Source organism: Callithrix jacchus, chromosome 13 (genome assembly GCF_049354715.1).
Source record: "Callithrix jacchus isolate 240 chromosome 13, calJac240_pri, whole genome shotgun sequence".
Lineage (NCBI taxonomy): Eukaryota > Metazoa > Chordata > Mammalia > Primates > Cebidae > Callithrix > Callithrix jacchus.
This window is the reverse complement of record NC_133514.1, coordinates 25,475,687-25,491,881: the sequence shown is the minus strand read 5'-3', so window position 1 is coordinate 25,491,881 and position 16,195 is coordinate 25,475,687. Positions and strand designations below refer to the sequence as shown.

At 36.5% G+C, this 16,195-nt stretch overlaps 1 protein-coding gene across 2 annotated transcripts in view; it reads right to left on the bottom strand.

Moving 5' to 3' along the window:
* Nucleotides 1–16,195, bottom strand: part of MSR1 (macrophage scavenger receptor 1) — a 92,671-nt gene that overhangs the window by 31,962 nt on the left and 44,514 nt on the right. The window contains exons 8-9 of one of the 2 annotated variants that reach the window (XM_008979241.6): nt 11,617–11,670; nt 8,080–9,448 (exon numbers count right to left, since the gene is read on the bottom strand). In XM_008979241.6, coding sequence (XP_008977489.1) covers nt 9,405–9,448; nt 11,617–11,670 — 98 coding nt within the window. In that variant the 3' untranslated portion in view covers nt 8,080–9,404. Of the gene's footprint in view, nt 1–8,079; nt 9,449–11,616; nt 11,671–16,195 lie in introns of those variants that run through there. The other variant, XM_017963740.4, reaches the window with a different exon arrangement.

Genomic DNA, 16,195 nt, shown 5'->3' with positions numbered 1-16,195 from the left:
CATTGCTTTTGGCATCTTCATTATGAAATCTTTACCAGGTCCTATGTTTAGAATGATATTTCATAGGTTATCTTCCAGAGTTTTTATAGTATTAGGTTTTACTTTTGAGTTTTTAATCCATCTTGAGTTGATTTTTGTACATGGTATAAGGAAAGACTTCAGTTTCAATCTTCTGCATATGGCTAATCAGTAATCCCAGCACAATTTATTGAAAAGGGCATCCTTTTCCTATTGCTTGTTTTTGTCAGCTTTGTCAAAAATCAGATGATTTTAGGCAGTTGGCAATGTTTCTGAGTTCTCTGTTCTGTTCCACTGGTCTATGCAGTTGTTTTTGTATCAGTATCATGCTGTTTTCTTTCTGTAGCCCTATAATATAGTTGGAAGTCAGGTACCATAATGTCTCCAGCTTTGTTCTTTTTCTTAAAATTGGCTTGGCTCTTTGGGATCTTGTTTGGTTTCACATATATTTTAAAGTTGGGTTTCTTTCCCCCTAATTCTGTGAAGAATGTCATTGGTAGTTTGATAGGAATAGACTGAATGTATAAATTGCTTTGGGCAGTATGGCCATTTTAATGATACTGATTCTCCCTATCCATGAGCATGGAATGTTTTTCTATTTGTTTGCATCAACTAGGACTTCTTTGAGCAGTGGTTTGTAGTTCTCCTTGTAGAAGTCCTTCACTTTCCTTGTTAGCTGTATTCCCAGGTATTTTATTCTTTTTGTGGCATGATTTGGCTCTCAGCCTGCCTGTTATTGGTGTACAGAAATGCTAGTGATTTTTGTACAATGATTTTGTATTCTGAAATTTTGTTGAAGTTGTGTATCAGCTGGAAAGAGCTTTTGGGTCAAGACTATGGGGTTTTCTAGATATAGAATCATGTCTACAAACAGAGATACTTTAACTTGACTTCCTCCCTTCCTATTTGGATGCTCTGTATTTCCATATTTCTTTTTTTTTATACAGAGTCTCATTCTGTTACCTGGGCTGGAGTGTAGTGGAATGATTTTGGCTCACTGCAACCCCTGCCTCCTGGGTTCAAGCAATTCTCCTACATCAGCCTCCAGAGTAGTTGGTACTACAGGCTTTCAGCACCACACTGACTAATTTTTCTATTTTTAGTTGAGACAGGGTTTCGCCATTTGGCTAGGCTGGTCTGGAACTCCTGACCTCAGGTGATCTGCCTGCCTTGGCATCCCAATATAGATGCACTATATTTCATTCTCTTGCCTGATTGCTCTGTCCAGGACTTCCAATACCATGCTGAACAGGAGTAGGGGAGAGGGCATCATTATCTTGCCTTGGTTTTCAAGGGAAATATTTCCAGCTTTTGCCCATCTAATATGATGTCAGCTATGGGTTTCTCATAGATGGCTCTTATCATTTTGTGGTAAGTTACCTTAATACCTAGTGTATTGAGAGTTTTTAACATGAAGAGATACTGAATTTTATCAGAAGCATTTACTGTATCTTTTGAGATCATCATGTAGTTTTTGTTTTTAGTTGTATGTGGTAAATCACATTAAATGATTTGCAAACTTTCCCATTATTAGTACAATATGAGGAGACTAAAACGAAGTTTGTGGAAAATGTAATTAAAAGGTAAAAGCACAAAATATAAACTTTCTCAACATAAGCTCCATCAAGTTGAAGACACTTTTATAGGTGATGATACTAGCCATTTAGTCCATCCCTAATGACCTGAGGATCTTAGGAATTTAACTATATCAATGCTTTCATCTTCTCATTATTAACAGGAGAAAAATCAGTGTCCTTTAAAAATATTTTGAAAGTAGGAATCAAAAGGAAGTCAGAAGGAGACAAACTAAGTTTGTAAGCTAGATGCCCCGTGATTTCCCATTGAAACTCTCCCCCAAATTGCCTTTGTCTGATGAGAGAAATTAGCAAGAGCATTGTCATGATGGAGACTCTCTGAGGAGACTTTCTTGGAAATTATTCTGTTAAAGCTTTGGATAACTTTCTCAAAACACTCTCATAGTAAGCCTAGCTTATCATTCTTTGGCTCCCCAGGAAGTCAACAAGCAAAAGCACTTGAGCATCCTCAAAACCTGTTGTGAGAACTTTTGTCCTTGACTGGTTTGCTTCTGCTTTGACTGCAGCACTTCTACCTCTTGGCAGCCATTGCTTTGATCATGCATTTGTCTTCAGGATTCTACTGGTAAATCCATGTTTTATATTCTGCTAAATTCTTCAAACAAATACCTCAGGATGGTGACCCCACTTGTTTAAAGTTTCCGATGAAAGCTTTGCTCTTGTCTGCAGCTGATCTGGACACAATAGTTTTAGCACCCATCTAGAGAAAACTTTGCTCAACCTTAATTTCTAAGTCAAAATTGTGGAAGCCAAACCAACCAAAATGTCTGTGGTGTTGGCTGTTGTTCTGCCATCTCAGTTCTTTTCCATTAAGGCACAAACAAGATGAATTTTTTTCCTTACAAATTGATGTCGACAGTCACCTGCTGCAGGCTTAATTTTTCAACATTTTCTTATTCCTTTGTAAAACTTAGTTATGTTTTGTAAACTGCTGATTCCTTTGGGACACTGCACCTATAAATTTTTCATAAAGCATCAGTGATTTCACCATTCTTCAAAACAAACTTCATTATAACTTTGATGCACGTTTTTGGTTCCATTTTAGCAATATTTAAGTGGCTGTGATAGGGGCTCTTTTTAAAGAGATACCTTTTTCTTCTTAGTGCATCAAATTAGATTTTATTCAGACATATTATAAGTTAGCTTGTTTTAGTGCAGAATTTTTGAAATCCATGCATAGTGTTTTCACAGTACAAATTTTCCATGAATTTTTGGAAGACCCCTTGTATTTGTTGTGGCAATCAGTGATCTTTGAGATTATTACTGTAGTTTGGGAAACCACAAACCATGCTTATAAAAGATGGCAATCTTAATAATGTTGTGTGTACTCTGACTACTCCACTAACTGGCTGTTCCCCTTTTGTCTCTCTTCCTCTGTCATCCCTATTCCCTGAGATACATCAATATTGAAATTAGGCAAATTAGTAACAAAACAGGTGTTCCAGTGAAAGGAAGTGTTGCACATCTCTCATTTTAAATCAAAAGCTATAAATAAGCTTAGTGAGAAAGGCAGGTTGAAAGTCAAGATAGGCTGAAAGTATGAAAGTTACCTAAGCTGTAAATGCAAGAAAAAGTCCTTGAAAGCAATTAAAAGCACTACTCCAGTGAACACAAAAATGATAAGAAAACAAACCACCTTATTGCTGATACAGAGTTTTGGTTAGTGGCCTTCATATATGATCAAAACAACCACGACATTCACTAAAGACAAATTCAAGTGTAGAGCAAGCCTCTAACTCTCTTGAATTCTATGAAGGCTGAGAACGTGAAGGAAACTGCAGGAGAAAAGTTGGAAGCTAGCAGAGGTTGGTTCATAAGCTTTAAGGAAAGAAGCCATCTCCGTAACACAAAAGTACAAGGTAAAGCAGCAAGTGTGAATATAGAAGCTGCAGAAAATTGTCCAGAAGATCTAGTTAGGATAGTTGATGAAGGTGACTACACTAAACAGCAGATTTTCTATGTAGATAAAACAGATTCTGTTGAAAAAGATGCCATCTATAACTTTTATATAGTTAGAGAGGAAAAGTTAATGCCTGACTTCAAAGCTTTAAAGAATAGGCTAATTCTCTCATTAGGGGCTAAGGGAGGTGGTCACGTTAAGTTGAAGAAAATGCTCATTTACTATTCTGAAAATTCTAGGGCCCTTAAGAATTATGCCAAGTGTACTGTGCCTATGTTGTAGACATAGGACATTGAGGCATGGATGACAGCATGTCTGTTGACAGCACGGTTTACTGAATATTTCAAGCCCACTGTTGAGACTTATTGCTTAAAAAAAATCCTTTCAAAATATTACTGCTCATTGACAGTGCACCTGCTCACCCAAGAGCTCTGATGGAGATGAACAAGGAGACTGGTGTTGTTTTCATGCTGCTAACAGAATATCCATTCTGAAGACCATGGATCAGAGTAATTTTTACTTTCAAGTCTTATTATTTAAGAAATACAAGGCTATAGGTGCCATAGAAAGTGATTCCTCTGATGTGTCTGGGCAAAGTAAATTGAAAACCTCTTGGAAAGGATTCATAATCCTAGATGGCTTTAAAAGAATTTATAATTCATGGGAGAAGGTTAAAGTATTGAGGATAACTGGAATTTGGAAGAAGTTTATTCCAACCCTCATGAATGACTGTGAAGGGTTTAAAAATTTAATGGAGAAAATCACTACAGATGTGGTATAAATAATAAGAAAAGCAGAGAACTAGAATTAGAAGTGGAGCCTCAGGATGTGGCTGAATATATTCAACCTGATGATTAAACTTCAGCTGATTAGGGGTTGCTTCTTTTTATGGATAAGCAAAGAAAGTGGTTTCCTGAGATGGAACCTACTCCTGAGAGGAAGATGCTGGGATCATTCTTGAAACGACAACAAAGGATATTAGAATATTTATATAAATTTAATTGATCAATCAGCAGCAGAGTTTGAGAGTAATGATTTAAATTTTGTAAAAAGTTCTAATGTTGGTAAATGCTATCAAGTAGCATCCATTACATGCAGCAGAGAAATCTCTCATGAGCAGAAGACTCAGTCGATGTGGCATATTTCACTGTGGTCTTGTTTTAAGAAATTGCCACAGCCACCCCAATCTTCAGCAACCATCATGCCGATCAGTCAGCAGCCATCAACACTGAGGCAAGACCCTCCACCAGCAAAAAGATTACAACTTGCAGAAGGCTCAGGTGATTGTTAGCATTTTTCAGTAATAAAACATTTTAAAATTAAAGAATCTATATTATTTTTAAGACTTAATGCTATGGCACACTAATAGACTCCAGCATAGTATAACTATTGTATACATTGAGAAATCAAAACATTTGTCTGGTTGTTCATCATGATAATCACTTTTTTTTGCTGAGGTCTGGGACTAAACCCACAGTATCTTCACAGTATGCCTGTATTATCTAAACACTCTATTAAGGAACACATCTGTTGTGTTAAAAGAATGCTGCAGTTATTTTGTTTGTTTGTTTTGAGATAGAGTCTCGCTCTGTCGCTAGGCTAGAGTGCAGTGGTACAATCACAGCTCACTGCAACCTCTGCCTCCCAGGTTCAAGCGATTCCCCTGCCTCAGCCTCCTGAGTGGCTGGAACTACAGGCACCACCACACCTAGCTAATTTTTGTATTTTTAGTAGAAACAGGGATTCACCATGTTGGCCATGCTGGTCTTGATCTCATGACCTTGTGGTCCACCCACCTCGGCCTCCCAAAGTGCTGGGATTACAGGCGTAAGCCACTGCTAATTTGTAATTTATAGAAAGCTTTAAACACCATGTAACTGTCAAGGATGAGCAGCATTTATCTAAGTTACCTGGAACCATCCCTGCTCAGGTATACTCGGTTCTGCTAACTCATAATTAGTGCTACTAAGAAAGTACATTATGGAGTTAAAAAACAAAGACACAATAAAAAGAGAGAGACATTGTAGCATCCAAATAATAGTGAAAAATGTTACGGCTGAGACAGTTACCAAAATAAAGATAGAATATTAACAGGTAGCTCTTCCCCGGCACTCATAAGTAGCTCTCGTTAGTGATAATGGAAGCTTTGTGAGCATTCCAGGAAGACTATGTTTCTTAGTAATAAGCTTAGGAAGGAGACTAGAGGCAGTAGCTGGAGTAGTTATGATGGTGGAAACATAAACAAACAAAGAATAATTGAGAATGCTTATTTGGAATTTGATCTGCTGTAAGAATTTTTATCTCTTTAGGTCTTCAAATTACTAGGCCCATTCTAGAAAACCAAACTGGTCATTACAGATTTCTTCCTTTTCTTCCTTTCTCTTTCCCTGTGTCTTTCTCTCTTTCCCTCTCTTTCTCTTTGCACACCCTCCACATATCTGTGATGTTTATATATAAAAATACATAGCACCAGCATGGGAGTATTAAATGGAGTCATAAGGACTTTAGAGATTGAAAGACCTGTCTTTGAGTTTCTCTTCTTCCGCTTATTAGCAGTCAGTCTCAGTTTATAAATTTAGAAATTGGGATAATAGTCCTTCAACCAAACGCTCTTCTGAGGATTATATGTATAATACATCAGAAACCCTGTTGGGTCGGGTGTGGTGGCTCACACCTGTAATTTCAACATTTTGGGAGGTTGAGGCAGGAAGATCACTTGAGGCCAAGAGTTTGAGACCAGCCTGGGTAATATAGTGAGATCTCCTCTCTAGATTTTTTTTTTATTTCATAGCCAGGCAAGGTGGTGTGTGCCTGAAGTCCTAGCTACTCTGGAGGCTGAGGCGGAAGGCTCATTTAAGCCCAGGAGTTCAAAGCTGAAGTGAGCTATGGTGGTGCCACTACAGTCCAGCCTGTGCAACAGAGCAAAACTGTCTCTTAAAAAAAGAAAAAGAAAAAAAAAAAGCCCTTGCCTCACAGGCTTTACTTTGATCCAAAATGCTTTGGAGAATGACCAGTATTCATTTAAGTTTGAGCTGAGTCCTCAGTTAAAAATCAAATGAAAAATGAATTGATTTTTCTGTATCATTGTATGAGTTGTAGATAGGATACTTAAACTTCACATCCTAGCTGTAGTCTCATTGTGCATGAGCAAAGCATGGTGAGAAATACTACCAAACCACACACTGGTAATTGAGATATTTAGAGCAGAGCCTCACACAAGTGTTATAAGGTACAGTAGGAATCATTTTGCTTGACTGAAACATCACTCTTGCAAGTCAGGGTGAGAACACAGCACACAAGTCACTATGACTAGCATCAGAGCTTAGTGCAGACTTCTTTTCTCTTCATTATACATTTTTAAAGACGATAAAAATTTGTGCCACTTGTGATAATTTCAACAGGGCGTTCAGCATCTATTTTTTGTCTAGAGAGAAGAAAATCCTTTCTTCCCCAATTTAAAAAGTTGGCATTAGATTTTCACACTAAAATATCTATATTTAGTCTAGGATGTCAGATGACTTTTTTTTTGAGATGGAGTTTCACTCTTGTTGCTCAGGCTGAAATGTAATGGCGCACTGTGGACTCACCACAACCTCTACCTCCTGAGATTCAAGTGATTCTCCTGTCTCAGCCTCCCAAATAGCTGGGATTACAGGCATGCGTCACCATACCTGGTTAATTTTGTATTTTTAGTAGAGATGGGGTTCCTCCATGTTGGTCATACTGATCTCAAACTCCCGAACTCAGGTTATTTGCCTGCCTCGGCCTCCCAAAGTGCTGAGATTACAGGTGTGAGATACCATCCCTGGCCTCCAGGATGTCAGATGACTTTTTAACTGAATCCCGAGAAGTGTCTCCCAGCATTTCTGCGACTCAGGCCATCCTATGGCTGATGTGGACCAAGGTCTGCTGAAGAAAACTGCTCATACTCTACCTGACCTCCAGTGCAAAGTGGGACAGGAAGTCTCATCAAATCAAACGAGGGACAAAGAGACACAATTTATCTCTAGATATTTGTATAAACTGGCTGTTCAATGTTGCTAGCTTGCTAATATTCAGGAGTATCTGAACAAATGGCTAATCCTTCTCTCCCTTTTACTCCTGGAGATTTTCATGTCATGCAGGCATAAAACTGGAGTACCACTGACAACTCTAACTTGTTTCAAACTTTCTTGGAATTTTCTCATCAGCTGTGTCTTGGGCTCATGCTTTGTCCTTCAGAGACTGGACTCTTGTTTTATTAGCCTGACATTTTGTTCTGACCTCTGTCGACAGCTCCTGGCCTCTGGCTTGCACTCTGTTTAGTCGCTTCTTTTATTTATAACTAACGCTCTTCTGTTCAACTCAGAAAAACTCACTGATTTGTGATCTGGTCACACTTGCATTGTTCTATCTAATATAAAATCTTCTTTTTTTCTAGCATCTCTCTTTTTGCCATGACATTTATTCGGCTTCTTGCATTTTCAATTTACTTTCACTCCTATTCTGATTACAGATTAAAAATGTCTGCATTATGCCAGCGAGGAAAAGCTGTTCCAGTTGAGAGAGATCACTGTGGAGCGTAGCTTACACCTTTAAAGCACTTTATGGTTTCACAGAGCATCTTAACACACACAATTTCTTACTTCATCCTCACAACAACCCTGTGAGGTAGGTGTTAACATGTTCATTATACAAGGGCAGAAATGAAAATGGCAAGATACACACAGGCATACTATCTAGAGTTCTACTAGAATCTTAATTGTATGACTCTTGGGTCTATCTGCTAAAACTTAAAGGAAAGAAAGTTTTGAAAATGTAGTCTATTGATCAGTAGAAAGAAACAAAGAAACAAAAGAACCATTGAATCCCATATTTTTCCTATTCTTTTTTCATTTGCCCTTTCTCCTCCTTCTCATTTTCTTTCCTTCCTTCACCTACACAAACTATCTCCAGTTCTATTGAAATACTGCTTTTTCTTTAGGATCTATGCTGAATATTTAAAGCATGATATGCAAAGAACTTTTTAGAATGGAAGAACATTGGTATTATTATTTTCATGATCAAAATATTTTTGTTTGAAACTACCAGGTAATATAATAAAAGTTTTATTTTTGGTTTAAATGTGTTGGATAAATTGCTAAAGCTCTACTTCACTTCAAAACTTTTAAAAAATATATATGGTGTAATTTGGAGAATAAGGAGAAGGCAAACTAAATCGAATACATTTTTAAAAAATATTCTAAGAAATTAAAAAATCTCTCTCTTCTACACACCTGTCTAGCACTATTTCCCCCCCAAATATAGCTTAGATGTATTGTAATTGCCTGTTCATTTGTCTACATCTCTCAGCGACAATTAGCTCTGTAAAACCGGCTACAGTATCTATCTTATTAGCTGTTATGTCCAGCTTACGGAGGTACAAAATGAATATGTGAATGAATGAATTAATGATTTAATGATTTTCTTCTATGACATCCCTATCACTGATTGAGAATAATGTTTTGAATATAAAGAACCCACATATATTATCAGTACTCATGTTAGTTCTCCTATAACCCAATGTATTAAATTGGGTGTAGCAAGGCTCTAGGTGAATGGGTGGCACAGAACTGAGGATGCGTTGGAGCAGCCCTGCAGTCTGTACATGAGACATGTCCAGGCTGGGGGTGATAGGGGAGAGGGGTGATGATGGAGGAATTGGAGTAAGAAGAGGTATGAGCATGGGAGCAGAGGACCCAACAGCACCAGGGACCAGGAGAGGAAGCCATGTGGAAGCCAGGTACAACACGGGAACCAAAGTCATTTGGAGGAGTTGCAAAAGGATCTTGGAAGTCAGTTGTGCAGATGACTTGTCCAGAGGCCTTTTAATGAGATGGTAGCAGAGGATGTCCTGCCCAACCCACCTGATCTTAAAAGGGTCCCGCCCTAATAGGATCAGGGAGTTGTACTGGTCCTGACACATATATAAAAGAGGAAATTAATTATTATTTTTATCATATTTAAAGAAAGCCTAAAGAAAAGTTTTAAAATTCATATTAAAAATTCAATATAAATTTTCACATAGCAGAATTAACTAACGGTGTGGGGAATCAGGCACTTTCATACAGAATAAGTTGGCACAACCTTTTAGCAGCCAGTTACAATAAATTATAAAATGATATATAACCTTTGAATCATTGATTCTACTTCTAGCAAATTCCCTATTAAAAAGTACTCCTGCAAAAGAGTATATGTGAGAATGTTGAATGTAGCGCTGTTTATTAAAGCCTGACCAAAGCAAACAAAAATCATTTAGTGTTCAGGACTAGAGGAGTGAATGGCTACATTATGGTAATAATGGTATAGCTGAGCAATAGAATAATGCATAGCCCTTGAGGGAAAATAGGTAGAGCCATGTATAATGATGTGGACAGATGACTGACATCTTGACGTAAGCAAAAAGCAGGATATACCACGTTAGATGATTATGTATATCATTCTTTCTCTCCTTTTTAAGCATTATGCAGTTGTATTATACTCTACATGAGAAGGGAGGGCATGGTGGGGAATTCAGAGGCTGTATATACTTATAACAGAAACACCTCTTTTACTGCTTCCTCAAAGAAAGTATGTGCATAAATTCCAAATCAGCCATGAAAATATCTGTAACTGAAAATATTTCTGAACATATCTGAAGAAAATGTTCGAAGCATTTGATGACCTTAGGTAACAGAAGACAGTGGGGTGCTGTTTGCATACTAAAAATAAAAAAAATGTTTCTTATTTGCAAAACTAGACTAGAGTCAATGTTAAGAAGCTCAGAGAAAGCCTCAGGAAAAGAAGACGAAAAACAAAAGATAAAGGCAGAGATAAAGATGAAGATAAGCAAAAGGATAGGGAGGAGAATGTTGCAAGAGGAGCTTAACTGAAAGTAAATGGGGTGAAAAGGAGAAAAAGAAGTAGAGTAAAAAGTATACAGCAGGCACATTAAAGAACAAATGGACACAAAGGAGAAAAGAGACTAAAGTTACTATTATTTTAATGTAATAATAACAAATAATAGTCATTAAGTAACACTAAAGTACTCAGAAGGCACACAATACTCTGTTGTACTTTGAAAGTACCATGCTTACACTAATGGGTACTCTAATGGCTGGTATTCATGACAATGTCCTACTTTGTCTAAATACGGCATCCCTACACAGAATTAGGTTAAAATAATTAGATTTTGTCAGGCAGAGAAATTGGTACTGTATATTTCTAGCTAATGATTATAACTAAAACTTGCTAGATTTTGGTACATAAAAGGATTTTCCATTATCTGTGGAAAACAGAACCCTGATGATTAAATATGATCACCCTGTTCGTATCAGATATCCCATGGACACACAGACACACACACATCTCATGTAGTTCCTATTGGGAATACAGAGGGAGGAGCCTTTTGATTCTGAGAAGTTTAGTGGGGATTCCACATACTCTTCATAATCCCTTCATGATGTCAGTATACATTCAGCCTAGACGCAGCAATTGACTTACAGCATGGCAAATAGAAGACATCTCATCTAATGTTTAGTTTTTAAGGTCCAATTAACAGATTCTGTATACCGCAACATGAGGTTGGTATTCAACTGACAAATAGTCTTCTTGTGAAATCTATTCTGTTGCAGGTGTAAAGGTTTAGAACATGGAATACCAATTTTCAAGTTTTTAGTAAAATAAACAAAACAAAAAGCCCCAGCCATCAGAGGACCAATTTTTCAGGGTTCTTAAACTGCCCAAGTTCTATTTAAGGTTTCATTTTAAGGAAGGAGTTTGTAATTGTTTCTATTCATAAGCTTGATTTTCTCTCAGTGGATAAAAATTGACTTGAAAATTGAACAATTTTCTATGCGGAATTTTTAGAAAATAGTGTTCAACACAAAAAGTCAAGACAAATGGATAATGAGATTGAAAGAGTTATATAATAAAATCTATGTTTTATACCAATTAGTATGCTTATTTGTAGAAAATTGTGGTTAGCTTCCATAGAGTCTCTATGGATCTGTGCTGGTTTCCAACCTTTGCCTCAAGCCTAGATCTCTTGTATCATAGATATTTATTACAAGAATTCACACAGAAAACAAAATACTATATACTTACTTAGTGTGTTTCCACTCCCCTTTTCCCCTTTCTGGCCTTTTGGTCCAGAATTTCCTTGAGAAAAGAAGAAAAATATTTGCTTTTAATCAGGAAAATTCACAATGTTTCTTTGAACTGGAGACAGATCATACAAGGTAATTAAAATATTAATGTATAAAAACTGGCAGATATTGATATGTATAATAACACTGATGTTAATAATAATAATAGTTACTACTTAGGAAACTCCATTATGAACCTGGTATGGTGATATTTCAAATTATTTACAAGGCACTAAATGCCCAATTTTCCTAAATCAAGCAAAGATGAAGAATAAAAGCAGTTGTTTTGTATTTATTTATCCTCCTTTTCTCCTTTTCCTTTGATTGGGTCTTACCCACAACCCCCAGGAAGTCCAGTGACTTCCATCACCTCCCATATCACGTTCTTCTATTCACATTACAATTTATTGTTTTCATTTCTTTAGAGAGCACCATCCCAAAAAACTGAGTTGCCAATGAATTTCTGGGAGCGTTGAGATTCTCAGTCATGGAGAAGGTAGGAAGATCCTTGGGGCATTCCCATCTCTAGGCTGATCACCTTTGGTTTTGAGAAAACTCATCCATTTATATAGGGGTTTAGTACAAATATTTTATATGAGGGTCGAGGCTTTAAGCAGATGTGGAAATATGGCTAGATCTTGGTCTTTGCCAATGGGTTGCTACTTCACCCACTGTCCCCCTTTTAAAGGAGTCGCAGGAGATCTTTCTTTAGTACCAAGAAAAGATTGCATCTCCTAAGTTTCGTGCTGTTCTTGCTTATTGATTTTTTCCAACAGCCATCAGATGCAATCAGATCTTGCAAGTAATTATTGTCTTGACATAAATGATCCCAGTGCTCCCTGTCTCTCAGTCAAATCTTTGTTAATGTTTTTTATTCCCTCTGGTAAAATTGAGAACCTTCACCTTTTCATCCTAGAGCTCAGTGGATGTAGTTTAACAATCATGAACTTCAAAATATTAATAGGAATAATTTAGAAACTCTTGTGTTTAATTATTTTGCTCTGCCACTTACTGGGTATGTGACTCAGGACAAGTCTTTAAATCTTTCTGAGATAAAGTTTATTATTCTATAAATTGAAAAAATAATACCTTGCATTGTAGAGTTGCCTTGAAAACTAGCAACAATGTTTATTAAGCACTTTGCCCATAAGAGAAATACCTAAAAAATCTAGTTCTTCTTATTTCTATTCTTCATCTCCTAGAGCTTAGCTGGAATCTTCTCTCTGCAATTTTATTCTCAGTAAATGAGAGAACAGCTTTTTCATGTTTTTTTTTTTTTTTTTTTTTTTTTTTTTCATTTGAAGGAATCTTGCTCTGTCACCAGGCTGGAGCACAGTGGTGTGATCTGGACTCACTGCAACCTCCACCTCCCAGGTTCAAGCAATTCCCCTGCCTTGGCCTCCATAGTAGCTGGGATTACAGGTGCCTGTCACCACACACAGCTAATTTTTTTATTTCAGTAGAGACAGGGTTTCACCATGTTTCCCAGGATGGTTTCAATCTCCTGATCTCGTGATCCACCCACCTTGGCCTCCCAAAGTGATGGAATTACAGCTGTGAGCCACCATAACATGCCCTCAGTTGATTTGTTATGGTATAATTATACAGAATTTTAATGTTTATATTTATTTATTTTGATTTCTCTAGTCTATGGCATCTTTATCTGTCCTTTATTTTGAACATGTGTCATTATGTATTTCTTAGAGAGTATTTTTGGCCCTTAATTTACCAACTTAAAAAAATATATATATACATAATTAATAGCATGAAACTAGAGGCACTTAAAGAGTATAAGTTATTCCCAATTGAAATTTTATTTTGAAGGTTTAATGAAATGCCAACCATTTTATATCAGGGTCCTAATACCAAATTTCTAATTCTCTAATTGCTGCGTATAATGTGAATATACTTTATATCATTAAATTCACTTCTTAATTGTAATTGAGCTGTGTCAGTTACTGTTAAATTGGCAAAAATCATTGTTAGCACAAAGTACCCAAAACCTTTCCTATTTTTTGAGTGAATCCTTTAATGAAATACAACACCAAATTTTCCAAGAGGAAAAAGGTCTAAGAAATTGTTAAAAATTTGGGAAGGGAGGAGTTAAAGTGTGACTGATCAGTTCTAATTATTTTCAGAAGAGAGAACAGACTAAGCAAGCTTAATTTCATTATTTCAGTTTAATTTTACAATTAGAAAAAGAAAGTAACTATGCATTGTTCTTGGAAGTCTTTTCACACAGCAACTTGCCTTATATTTCAGAATAGAAATGCTTCACCCAGAGCATTGACCCACGTAAGTTCCTTGTAGCTCTCAGATTCTATGATAATTAAAAAATTAGTTTTATGTTATTTTGCTTTTGTTCTTATACCACTGTGACTTTTCTTTTTAAAGATGGTATAATAAAATACCTTATCTCCTTATAAAGAAACATAAATGTTTTATATCATTATAACACGATTCAGAGATTTCCTTACAGATGATACTTGGAAATCTTTTCCCACACTTGAAAACATCAAAACCATCCTTTCTAAGGGAAAGAAAGGCATTGGTCCCTTAGAATAATACCTTTGGTTAAAAAGGAATGCAAGGGCTTGGTTCCAACCTAGAGTTAAGTAACTCCTGTCCTAGGTATCAGTCTTTAATAGAAATTAACTTATATTTCTAAAGGCCATTTAAAAATAAGAAGGAGACCATATATAATATGATAATCTAACTTGAAAGAATGCAAGAGGAGGTGTCTTCTATGACATCATCATGATTTCAAGCATTTTTAGTGCCTCTTCTATGAGCTAGTTACTAGGTTAGATGTTTTTGCATACATGCCTTAATTATATTAAGCGAATTTTCTGCAGCTCTAGCCTGCCTCCCCACCCTGTTTTTTTTTTTAAAGCTATTGTGAAATGTGATCATCCTCTCTCCTAAGCCTAGTGCTTCTTCCTGGTCCCTGAATTGTTCAACTTATTCCTTCTTATTAACCTTATACTATCTTTTTCTTTTCTTTCCTCTGTATCTTTGACCACCCCTCCTCTATTCTATCTTTCCATCAGCATTTAAATGGTACTCAGATCCCTCCTTCAAAGAAAAAAGAATCAAATGAAAAAAAAAAACCATAACTAACAAAAAATGGATCTCTTTCTCCTCCTCTGCATAGCAAGACACCTAAAGAGTTGGCTCTAACCCCGTCTCCCACCCTTATCAACCATTCCCCTCTCCGCATACCCTGATCTGGTTATCACCCCACCTCATAGAATCTGCTTTGAATAAAGGCAACATCCCCACATCAGCAGTTGCAAAGAGCTTTTTGTAGACTTCACCTTACTTGACCACCTTTTGTGAAACTCTCTGTCTTTGTCTTTTTTCATGCCCTGTTCTCTGGGTTTCCTTCTTCATTTGGGCTACCTCTTTCCTTCTACTACTTTGTCCATATTTCTCAACCTGTACTTCTGGGACTAAGTAAAACTTTAGCTAGGCCCCTTCTCTTTGTACCTTCCCACTCTCTACCCATAAATTATTATTGAAATCAGTGATTCTGAAGAACATTTATATGATCATAGCTAAACTGTCTTTTAAATTGTCCTTTAAACTTCAGACTCTTCTGTTCAACCATCTATAAATAGCTAAATGAAATGTTCAGTAAACGTGTTGAATTAACAAATGACCTATTTATGGTCAAATATTTTAGACACTCCTGAAAATGACCATAACATACTCTGAGAAAAACAATCAGACTTTGAACGGACTTCAAGAGGCAAAATGGACAGAAGCACATTATCTACATGCTGAAAGTTCTACTTTGTTTAACAAGGTAGAACAGAGCCTTCTACGGATTATGAAGACATGCAAGGTTTCCCTTCAATTAAATCCTCCAAACTTAATGAAGTAAATATGTCAGGTCTTATGAATGCACTACTCTATAGATTTTCTATGTATGGAGAAAGCATAATTCTTACCTTTCTCTTCTCATGTTTGTGTGTCTTTTCAGTTGCAGACTGTCTTATTCACTTTTCATTTCCCTGTTTCTAGCATGTATCCTATCTGAGCAGTGTGTACTTCATACAGAAGGAAAGGGCAAGATGGGAACAAAAGGAGTGTAGGAGGAGAAACAGAGGATGTTCTATCTGAATATTTTGCTTCAGAATCTGATAATATTTTTGATGCCATCTACATAGTCCAGATTGTGAAAAAATATAACTCAAGCAATGTAAAGTATCAAAGAGTGTTTATAACATAAATCAGGGTCTTAGCTCTGAAATATATTACTTTATCTATCATGGACCTGTTTTTACGTATTTCATATTTCATAGTTGTCAGACTTATTTCTAATTTTACCACCTTCTTCAGACTCTTGTAGAGGAAAGATTATATTGTTCCTTCTTGTAGTCTGCAGAACAACTAGAGCGTCACCCGGCACTACTGCTCACATCTCTACCAGACTGCTGTCTTTTATAAAAAGTGATGTCTTAAGGATATGTTTTGTCAAGGAACTTATTACCACTGCCCTAGTTTTTCCTTGTGCATGATGACTCTGTCTCACT